Consider the following 12,106-nt stretch of genomic DNA (forward strand, 5'->3'; position numbering starts at 1 on the left):
TTCTACGTATCTTAATCTTTTAGATGAACAAGATACCTGTGATAGCTTATTATCCTTATGTTAGACATATTTTTAGTCCTTCGTAATTTTACGATGATCCGTACGCGGCATATGTTTCGTTTCATTTCTTTCATCTCTAAGATAGAAAACATAGTCTTTTTCATTGAAATGTCGTTCAATCAAAATATTTTTATCGACATAGATGCAATATTGATTACGAAAATCTGAAAATATATCCAAATTATGAACTATCTTCGAAAGTAACTTATTAAATTTCAATTAATTGAAATTTACGTTGAATTTACGCGAGGATCGTAAAAAGACCTACACCTGAGAGTCTGTAACCGAAGATAAAATAGAAAATCTTACCTGGATGAGAGAAGTCGTTAAACGTAGGAACACCAGATTCCTTTCAGCATTTCAAAGTCGTTTCACAAGTAGATTAACGGTTGTTCTTCACGAATTGGACCGAGAAGTTCTCGTCTTGGCCGCGTATTTGTGACTCTGTTTGTGTTTAGACAAAATACATAATCAAAATAAAACGTAAAACAAACAATATTGAACATGCATTATTAACACTAATGCCACCGACGATAATACATATAAAATACAATACTTATACGAAAAAATTAAAGACAAGAACAACAATTACATATCTGTACAAAATTAGAAGTAATAAGTACTAAATACTGTATTCAATTTCTTGTGAATTTACTTTTTTAATTTAATTTTTAACTTACTTTTACTTTTTGAAACCTATGAAGCACGCAATGGCATCAAATTTTTGGTCGATAGTCTACTTTGCCAAAAATCATAGAATACCCCTAAACGTATAATGAGTTAAATCTATTAAATTTCTATGAAGTTATTAATTGGTCATTCTAGCCATATTTTGCAATTATTATTAACACCAAACCTATTAACACCAAATTTTGCAATTTTCATTAATAAATCTTTCTTCAGTCTTATACATTGGAAGTTTTCCAAATAAATTTCATATCAAAAACTTTAATTCAAGTAAACCTTACATAACCAGATATATTTTCTCGATTTTATTATATGGTATTTATTTTAACGGAAGCTTTAAACTTGCTGCAGGTTGCGATGACATAATACGACAGCACAAGGCCGCCTGTCTCAGGGTTACCGCACTTTTGGCTTGCAACGAGTTGCTTTGGATCGGTACGAGTGCCGGTGTACTATTGACCGTGCCAATTCCCCATATAAAGCCATCCACGCAGAGGATGTCCCAACCACCGATCGTGATTGGTACGTATTGACGTCACGTTCGATCGTTTATAATCGTAGCTTATTGCTTTCGATATAATTAGAAGCTGGCCACCGAGTTTACTCGTGACTTTTCAACGAAGTGTTTGCTTCGACACCGGCCAGATACAGGCTCGATCAATCATTTAGGAATTTTTGGATTTCCCTGTGTATCTAAGTAAACTGTCTACTAATAAATCTTGGGAAACGGAGCCTTTCACGTGACGCTACAAGCTTTCAATCTCTGCTACAATTTAATGGATATACGCAATATTCAGTCGTAGGAAAACTGGTGTATCTAATACATCAAAGAAAAGGTATTTTGGTCTTTGAATGTTGCAAAATTTTGTTAATATGTATGTTGATGAATAAAATGTTTTATTTAACGTTTTCTGAATCTGATTTAAATATGACGATTGTATCGTTCTTCTATCGCCCTTGTACTGGTCATTAATATTTCAATTTCGTAGAATTATTTAGAATCAGCGCCTTAATTAGATTAACACGATGAAATATTTATATTCCACTTCGCTACATTAATTACTAGGTCGTTGCATGTGAAGTAATCTGAACGTACTTGGAATCATTGCACCAGAACATGTATTACTTTGCAAATTTCGTCTTATGACTTGTAAAATTTCATTAATGATATTAGCTTAATTGTGCACAAGGGCCCAGAAAGTATGAATAACAAAAAGTTGTCATCTCTTAGAAATAGAATTGCAGTATATATATATATAATAAGACAAAAATAAGTAAGAAATGTGGTAACCCGCTATAATGTTTCGAAATTAAAGCTTGGAGCTAGCAGTAGATTACATTTTTAGTGAATAACATTGTTGTAAATAATATCGTCGAGCTTCGCGTCGAAAAATATTTAGAAAATAAAACTGTTTTATTATGTTTTTCAGGTGTTCCTCATGGACATACCGGACACGTGCGTTTCCTCACATGCGTCGAAACGACTACATTGTCGAAGCCGGATCCGCGTCCAAAAGTGAACAGATACTCTCTGAAATCTAGCAAAACTCAACAGAACAACATCAATCGCGGGAAACTCTTGGTGATATCAGGCGGAGATGGTTACGAGAATTTCAGAGGTGCACAGGCATCCGCCGAGCTGCAGGCTGGTCGCGAAGATTCGACCAACCATCTGCTGCTTTGGAAGGTGTGATCTGATCTGGCACGGCCCTCGGTGAGTTCGATTCAAAGCACTTGAATTAAAATTTGTTATTATATTTGATAATACATATGAACTATTAACAATTCAAATTGATCGGCTCTATCTTTGGACATTTCTTGACTTTTCATTTGAAGTAAAATCTACTGAATTCACAAGTTATTTTTAGGTTGTAACATATGAAATGTACAATTTTTGAAGACTCATATTTCACTAAATTCTACAATTTATGCATTTTTGCATGTAAATATCAAGAAATTAAAATCATATAAAGAAAAAATTTTAAAAGGATGTGTGATGGTACATCTGCAAAGATAAAATTATTTAGAAGATAGATACAAAAAGTATGTTACAATCAAATAAGAATGTTAAAGAAGAGTTCTTAATCGTGTTCCAATCACCTTGAACTCAATTCCAAAAAATCGCATTAAAACTCGTACACATTTAAATTTGAAAAATGCGTAAATTTTGCAGGTAAGGGCCACAATTCACTCACGTCGGCATGACATGCCGTGGGAATTATTGTTGCGTGTGCAATCCACACGCGGTCGGGTCCGTCATTGTCCGATCGTGACTGTTCAGGACTTGTTCGCCCGACGATTTTTCAGAGAACGCGGAAGAGTTCTCTGGCTCGTTTTGGCCGAATGGATCAAAAGCAGGATAAGGGAGGTCCGTTATTTTCAAGGTGCCAAGAAGCACGCGTTCCAAACTGCTATGGAACCGGACTAGAGAGCTTTCTCTAAATCTTTTGTTAATACCGATCGAGAGAGTCAGATCGTTACAGTAATATATTCGAACCTTGCTGGCTCGTTTCGAAATAGAACTACTGAAAAGGTTCACTGAAATCAGATTCAAAACGACAGAGACATGTTCACACGTGTTTGAGACACTATAAAAAAACAATCACGTTCGATTGAACCTATAAATAATTATTAAAATATATATCATTCTGATCTGGCTGTTTTGAATATTATTTGATTTCAGTAAATCGATTCCATGAAAGTTTGTACTTTTGCACTGGATCTGAATGAAACGTTGGTTTCTCGATGTTCGATCTCGCGGCATTAATTCTTCGTGTGATCGCAATTTAAATGTCGTTGTACTTCGATATTCGGTAAAGAAGGGTATAGGTAAACGATCGTACACGCGAGCTTTAAGCAAATCGATGTAATTACGCGTGTACTATGCTCATTGTGTTAAATATAATATATACACGTTGAATTTAACACTAGAACGCAATGGATTACGATACCTGGAAGAGCGTTGAATCGAGCTTAACACAACACCGTGACACTGGCCTAAAAATACCTTTAAAACGTTAAAAGGGAACTAATCGAGTTAGAGTGCCAAAACGAATTTATCATTGTCCATCGATCGACGCCGCGCGCTCGAGAACTGACGTATAACATCGTTGTTCGTTTTATTAATAATTCAACTGATCGCAGCAGAATGTGTTCGCGTTTAATCGCTAATGGGATTCTAGCGAATTCTGAGACTGGATAAATAATGAAGAACTCGGGCGCAAATAAATTTCTTTCGGATTTGAAATTCTTGCGAATAGCAATGTCATTGTAAGTGCAAATCGAGAGAATTATACTTTAGTTGATCTCTAGTAAAGAGAAATGGAAAATAAATAAAATCTCAATCGTTGAACTTTTGACATTAGATTCTGACTTTTCGTCTTCCTAATATTTTCTTTATTTGGAAGAAAATAAAAGTGTTATTGTAGGTGGAAAAAATCATTTTGTTGGAAATGTAAGAAAAATTATGGGATTCATAAAGAAATGTATATTGGAATAAAGAAGGTTCCTCAAAGCTTCGTCGCGATAATTATTATATATTGGCGTAAAATTATTCTGTTGTTGTTATGTCCGTGTTAATGGTACAAAAATTCGAGTGGCCAATTCGTATAGTTTCCCCTGTTCAGGGTACTTCTGGATAGACCTTAAGCTCTTTATACATCTCCCGCGCGTTTTATTCGCTTCAACTTTGAGCGACTCGTCTGACTTTTTTACAACTTCGCGTATATATCGACCGTACATAATTAACATACAGCGTATTTGACAATAATTAATTGATATCAATCCTTCAGATAGTCTTACTCAAGATCACGATGCAAATCATTTTTTGGTCTTCAATTGTACGATCAATTTTCGCGCACTTTGCCCTTCTGATTTTAGGAATTAACAATTTTATTTTTGCGCGAATGTTCGCACGTTGATTAGTTTCATAGATACCGAAGTCGTAACTATAAAATCCTCGCCTTTATCGCAATGATTCGTTTTTAATCAGGACCGAGGACATTTTACAGCTTCGGATGTCTCTTTCAAAATACTCGATTGTATGTTATCTAATCTTCCTTGAATTCATTTTACGAATTTTAGATTTCTCGCGGAGCCAAGGTGAGATATTCAGAGTATTATTATACTTTTATGACGGCGTTTGGTCATAGCAGAAAATTAAAAAAAAAAAAATAAAAATTGTTATCCTTCGATTATGAAAATTGAAAGAAATTGTATGAATGCGTTGTCTAATTATATCTATAACATATGCAAAAAAGAGACAAAAATTATATTTAAAAAAAGTAAAAGATTATTGGAGTGAATGTTTCTGAGGGCTGTATCATTTTGATGGAAGAGCCGGCGATGCTTCAAAATGCTTCAAGACTGAGTCGCATAATTTTAAAGAACACAATATAATGAATCATGTTAGCCCTACACATAACCATTATATTCAATCAATGATATTGATACGACATTTCGCAGGAAGCATTAGAGCCTTGATTTTCGATCTCCCACAACCGGCTCGAACCGAAAAACAATTACAAGATTCGCTCTACTATCATAGAAATAGAGACATCTTTTTGATGTGTATATAATTATCGACATACCTGTATGTGTGATAAATTGTTGTTCGCAAGCCTATCGCTCGAAAGCAAGGCATAGATGTTAGAATTGATATAACGAGGTCGTAAATTAAAATATTAATCAAACATATAGCGGTATGCATCTTATAAAAATGTCCTGAATCTCAGACTATAAAAGTTACTTTTATATTGATATCTAAAATATTTATATGAAATGTGTGCACTATATGCAAAACAGCAAATTATATATTTTTACAACCTGTTTTCTAGATTGTATTCTGTACAAAATTTTTTTAATTGTTTAGCTGATCAATTATATGAAACTTGATTGGTGATCAACGGTAACATGGTCATTATATTATATATTATATATACTCTTTGTACTACAAGACACACGACAGTCTCATGCGTCACTTGAACCTCTGCATAGCATAATTATAATGCTGGTGAAACGTCGAAACATAATTCCTTCTAGATAAACTCGAAATAATCCCGGTAACATAGAATTGAAGCCATAAAAGCCGAATTCTTGAAATTCTCAAAATCTCCTAAAACTTTTTCTATCATATTAGAAAAAATGAAGAAATTCTAATCCGATGGTCTTGAACCAGCTATCGAACGCCTTGTTCTTTCTTATGTTCCTTAAATTTCATTTCTTTTAGTTCTCAGAACGTACATATCAATAGCTGTCCAATTTTATGACCTTATTATATCTCTTCCACCAACTATGCAATCTGTTGCTAATAAAAATTGTTGACCGCGTACGGGCTTATATTTTGTTTATCGGTGTGATTTCTATTATCGTAGCCGAAACGTATATACATGTTTGCATGCGATTGAGCTCGATTGTGTGAGAAGGCTAGAACAAAAGAAGTGAAAAAGAAAGACGAGAGAATCGTGAATATTTGCCTTGGACTTTGCGCCCTTTCGCGAATTGAAAAGTATCGATCTTTTCGCGAGACAACGCGTGCAATCATATCGTTCTAACTGTCGTTGACGCGTGTGCCTGTGATGGATGGTGAACTAGAATCGTATGGGGTGCGATGGTCAGAGATGCAACTGCGTGTACTGGAAGCGTAGACGATCTTTTGTTAGTCAACGTGTTGTTAGTCAACAAGGAATATTTACAAATTCTATGAAATTTCGTTACGATCGTCTCTGTGTATTTTTGTTTATCTCGTAGCGAACATGAACGTAGCGATCGAACGAACGTAGATAGATCTTTGATCGACGCGTAAAACGTGGGAGACGAGCGTGGAATTAAAAAGTCAAGTTATTATTTATTGTAGCTACTTAAGGTACGTGAAAGTACGCCAGACGTATCGCGATTGATACTGTGTACGAATGCAACTGTGGTATATTTCTAGTGTGCAATAAAAAAAAGGAAGAAAGATGTCATGTATTCAGCAACGATCGCGTCCCGTAAGTTATTGATTAATGTTGTTAAGTGTCTAGAAGCAAGAGATACGTAATTGCGTATAAAATATATTTGTATTATATGTATTCCTTCCTTTCCACTCGTTTCGTTATTTCGTTGTCTCCTACACGCACATTGCTGATTATCACTTGTTTGAAATTATACTTTTTTATTTATTATTAATAATAGCGAAGTTAAGTAAGATCTTATTCGAAATCTAAGATGTAAAATCGATAAAACTGGCACTTAGTAACTCACGAATATTAATTTATTCAGTTACTTGAATTTTTATATTCAAATATTAATCCTCACATATCGTAGCACCAGACAGATTCAGACAAGCCATCAATTTTACATTTTAAATGTCATCACATGTAATTATTAACATTTATTTCCTATGAGAATTGAAAATATGTATTTTTTCTATCGGATATCAGAAACACAGAAAACCGTTTCTAAATCTCTAAAGTGATCTCTAAGAATTAATACTGAGTATTTATAGTGATACAAAGTTCACAAAAAAACAAATTTGTTAAACAAATTTATTACAAAAAAGAAGTAATTAAAATGTATTAATATAATTATATTGATACAATAGAAGGTGATAAAGTATTTATCGCTATAGGTTACATCGGCTTCCTCTAATGAAGTACCAACTTATTGTTTGTTAAGTATAAAGCACGAGACTACTGATTAATCTATTTATATGCGATAAGTATTTCCATCAGTGTCATATCTTGAAGAAAAGAAAGATATATATATATATATTTCTCTCTCAAGTTCTATTTAAATTTTATAAGGAAGTACATTGTATGATGAAAATACGCTTTGTATTTAATGCTTTGGTAAATTGTCGGTTCATTGCATTCATTTTGTAACTACTGCACACTTGCATTAATTTATTGACTAGACATATATTTACGCAACTATACCAGAAGCATATGTCGAAATTTTCATTGCGATCATTTCTTGTTTACTTACTTTATTATACTTACTTAGAATATAGTTCTTGATACACTTAACTACTCTTCTTGTTATTATATATTATCTTATGTGTATATTTTTCTTTTTATAGACAATTTGAAGCGAATTTTTACATTTCTCGCAAAATACCCGGGTTAAAAAAGTACACCGAACAAACAACACTCACTCTCACTTGCAGACTGCAAACGAGTAGAGTCTTACATATTTTGCCGGGTATTCTATAACATTTTGAAGCTTTATTTTAATATACATATAATGTACATCCATTAATACGATACACGCACCATGTGCCATAATAATTTTTTGGAATGCTGTTTACTCACTTCTCTAATAAAATTCAACAATATATATAAGAAAAAAAAATAAAACAGAAAATAAGAATATCAACATCTGTCATATTTTCATGTAGTCCCATTAAATTCCCTTGATATATAAAGCGCGATACCTTTTTTACAAAACAGTTAAAAAATTAATTAGGTAATCAGAATATTAAAATATCCAAAATTACAACGATTAAAATTTTCCGTAAAATGTACCATGTACAATAACACGAAAACTGTACAGGAAATGTATGAACATTGAAAATGTGCAAATTGTACACGAAAAATGAGCGAGGTATCAATCTCAATTAATCAGATTTATTCCTCAGTTACTCACTCTCATGATATTGAAGATATCTAAAACGAAAATAGTTTCATACTCAAACTTTCCTTTGTTTTAAATATCCTTCTATCGTTAAGCAAAATAAAAATCGTACAATTTCTTCGTAATTTCGATATTTCGATCGATATCGATGCCAACTGAAGGTAATAGGTTTGCCAGGCGTTTGATGAGATATTATTGGTTAAAATATTTTAGTTAATAATCGAAATTATTTTAAATATTCTCCTAATTGCCAACACAATGATCGTAATTTCGTAACATCGAATTTTTTTCATAATTTTGCTCGATATCGATTCCAGTTCAAAGCAATGGATTCGCCAGTTATTCGATGAAAGTTCGTAGCGCGGTTACTCGTGTATATACCAAGCGAAGATCTTCCAACGTTCTCGAAGAGCGTGCAGCTCAAGCCTGCCTAACATCGTGACTATTGAGCCGTTTCAGGAAGATCATTCGCCGAAGCCTATCTCAGATCGGCACCGCCACTAAATGAGGATCGTGTTCCTCGCTGACGGGCATGGAGGGTGCCTCGGTGATCGGGTTCGACGGATCACCACTGCTGCTCTGGTGGTCTGTGGTACCTGTCAGGTGTTAGAGATTCCATTTCAATCGTACGGATCATCAACATCAGCCTAAGCTGATAGGAGAATACTACTTCTGCCAAAAGTTCTTCATCAGCTATGTTAATGAGAAAACTGATTGTTAAACTATGCAGATAATTATGCTATCGCTGAAAAGGTTGGGATCACTTATTCGATATGAAGAAATATTTGGGCTCCTATGTTTTTTATCAAATTTTATTGTTTTATGTTTGTTTATTTTTTTGCGTAAAACCATATACTTTCTGGTTGTACTACTAGTTACGGGGCCTCCTGTATATTTAAAAAAGAAATATATATACAGGGTGGTTGGTAACTGGTGGTACAAGCGGAAAGGAGGTGATTCTACTCGAAAAAGAAGTCGAAAATATAGAATAAAAAAAATTTTTTTTTTTAATTTTTCCATCGAGACAACGATCTACAGTGAGATCCGTTATAACGAGACGTGATAAAGTACACGCGTACCGAGCGAAAATTCAAAGTCGATTATCTCGAAAACAAACCCACAAACGAAAAATTTTTATTTTATATTTTCGACTTCTTTTTTCGCGTAGAATCACCCCCTTTCCGCTTGTACCACCAGTTACCAACCATCCTGTATATATAGAACTACAGTGGAAAGATTATGAAGAAGAAGGCTATGATTATTAGGTTGTATCTATTTTTCAAATGTTTCGACGAGTCATGTCATGTGTATGAATTAAATAAAAATGCAATGAGATGTCACAAAAATACACTACAGAGATAAGAGATAATGGAAGGTATTTCCCCTAAACCTACCAAGAATAATAAATAGTGAATTAGTTTTTTTAAATTTTTTATTCTTTTTTTTGTGTGTGAACTATGGAGTGATCCCAAACTTGTAAATTTTAAACGATAATGCATATTTCAAAAACGTAAAAACAAAAATCCCCCTATCTCACGTGGTTTAACGATTTTAACATATTTTCATTAGGTTTATATTTTGTACCTCCAAAATAAAATAGCTACTGTGTTTGATTGAAAATTTCTTTTCACAAGCGGCGTGCAATAATTACAGTGAACTATGAACGCTAGGCCAGATTAAACGAGGAAACGATAGAATATATTATTATAATAGAGTACATTGATTAGAAGATCAACCAATTATATTGATCAGGAGATTATAGTATAAGTTATAACAAAGTACATTGATTAGGAAATGATAAGGACGTGTTAAGTGGAGACTCAAACATGTTTCGGTAAGTACTAATTTGCTTATCCAAATCGTCACTAAGAATCGATTCAATATCAATTTGCAGCTCGTGTGAAAGTCCCCTATTTGTTGCGAGGCAACCAAAAGATCATCGTCCCCTGAGGGCCTTCTTTATCGGCCTTCTAACTTCTCGTTATGCGTACCATGAAGAAACCGTATAATGGTTAGGTAGACCTTTAGGCAAACCATTTTCCGATAGACAAACTCACGATATTCATGTTAAATGACACGTTGAAAACCAAAAGTACATAGACCAATTACCCTTTGTTCTTTAGTCGTTCAAACGATTCCAAGTAAAACAGTGGTTAATTGGAAAGGTTCAATTATACAATGTAAAATAAGTCACGCAATTGCGACGAGAGATATCTTACGTTTATTTAATCATAAAAAATGTCTTAAGATAGTACTTCTTATTAACAGAATATTATTAAATATTATTTTTAAGATAATATTATTAATGTTATTAAATATTATATTATTACTAAATGTTAATGTACAATATTGAATATTGAAATCCACACAAGAAAAACATGACAAGTCAATCTTTGTTAACGTTCTAAATTCTATGTCAGTTGGTGACTGAAAAGTTGTATACAATATATAACATAGTTAAAGAAGAGAATAATCTGATAAAAGAAATGAGTAATATAAGTTTAGTTGTTATGTTAATTTGACTTAATTAATAATAAACTGTATAATTAATGGTATTAATATTTGTTACGAGTTCAAGAAGGTGACATAAACATATATTTAATCCCAAACTGAAATGGAGAAATAGTTTTGACGTGGACGTATTGAATTTTAGAAAAATTGTTCGTTTTTCGTTTTTTAAAGAAGATGGAAAATATGACTTATCATGTTTTTCACCTGTGGCCTTCATATCAAATATTCGAAGTAGATATTCCGCAATATATATCAAATTTCTATACTATCGGGTCCCACTTGCGTGACTAATTGTTCCCACCTCCTCTACACACGTAATTTCCGTTTCGAATTGATGAGACTCACCATTGAACGAACTCGACCGGCTTCTTACTGGCCAACAGATCTTGCAAAGGGGTTTCAGAAGGCGGAATCGTGGCCGTGGCATTCTCAATAGTACGTAGATGTACGGATCCAGGGTGAAATGAATACAAAGAAGAACATCGGCCGCCAGGTGAAACATACGAATCAGTTTTCGCGCGAATAGCGCCTTCTGAGGTAATTGCATTGCGAACTGTGCCAATGGGATGGAAATCTATCGAAACAAAACAGTAATGTCATAGTAAAGTAAAAACAACCTATGAAACTTAATAATTGAGATTAATATAAAAGAAAAAGTAATTAATTTTAATAAGCGTGTATAAATATTGTTGCGTACAACCTGAAAATATCAAGTATGACAATTAATTTACAATTTGTAAGAGTCACTTGTTTTAATACAAGACAATTTATTAATACTTATATTAACTTTTATTTCATACAATTACTAACAGTAGTTCAACTGCGCAGAAAGATCGAGATATGTGGTTTACAGAAACTCTACGATTTTTAATTCAGCTCAAATCAACTCTAACTCAGAACGACGACTTCACAAAGTTTCAAAATTATGAAACACAATGACCACTATTAGGAAAGTATAATTATAATTTGAGGTACGTTGGCTGAAAACGACGTAGAATGAAAAGTATCACGGTCACCATAGATCAGTATGAACGCACGCCTCTAGGGTCAATGACAGAAATACATGGTTATCGACGACAGACGTTGTGGAAAATTTTCCTCGTCAAAAATCTCTCCAACATCCGGTTTCGTTTACAAAGCGAACATTAACGTGTTACAAAGATCGATCGTTTGCGAGCGTCGCGATCGATCGTACGTGACGATATTCCAAACTAAATCCTCGTGTTTAACCTTCATC

At 33.5% G+C, this 12,106-nt stretch overlaps 2 protein-coding genes across 15 annotated transcripts in view; one reads left to right on the top strand and one right to left on the bottom strand.

Annotated features, from left to right (window-relative positions):
• Positions 1–6,815, top strand: part of LOC126869633 (rho guanine nucleotide exchange factor 17) — a 69,353-nt gene extending 62,538 nt beyond the window's left edge. For 8 of the 9 annotated variants that reach the window (XM_050626448.1, XM_050626450.1, XM_050626451.1 and 5 more), the window contains 3 exons: positions 1,099–1,269; positions 2,178–2,461; positions 2,921–6,815. In XM_050626448.1, coding sequence (XP_050482405.1) covers positions 1,099–1,269; positions 2,178–2,440 — 434 coding nt within the window. In that variant the 3' untranslated portion in view covers positions 2,441–2,461; positions 2,921–6,815. Of the gene's footprint in view, positions 1–1,098; positions 1,270–1,331; positions 1,584–2,177; positions 2,462–2,920 lie in introns of those variants that run through there. The other variant, XR_007690955.1, reaches the window with a different exon arrangement.
• LOC126869636 (prostaglandin E2 receptor EP3 subtype) overlaps positions 1–12,106 on the bottom strand; it is a 27,387-nt gene continuing 15,281 nt past the window's right edge. For 2 of the 6 annotated variants that reach the window (XM_050626462.1, XM_050626463.1), the window contains exons 5-6: positions 11,215–11,443; positions 4,636–9,051 (exon numbers count right to left, since the gene is read on the bottom strand). In XM_050626462.1, the coding sequence (XP_050482419.1) occupies positions 8,924–9,051; positions 11,215–11,443 (357 nt within the window). In that variant the 3' untranslated portion in view covers positions 4,636–8,923. Of the gene's footprint in view, positions 225–289; positions 505–4,635; positions 9,052–11,214; positions 11,444–12,106 lie in introns of those variants that run through there. The other 4 variants (XR_007690957.1, XR_007690956.1, XM_050626465.1 and 1 more) reach the window with 4 other exon arrangements.

Source organism: Bombus huntii, chromosome 9 (assembly GCF_024542735.1).
Source record: "Bombus huntii isolate Logan2020A chromosome 9, iyBomHunt1.1, whole genome shotgun sequence".
In the NCBI taxonomy this organism is placed as follows: domain Eukaryota; kingdom Metazoa; phylum Arthropoda; class Insecta; order Hymenoptera; family Apidae; genus Bombus; species Bombus huntii.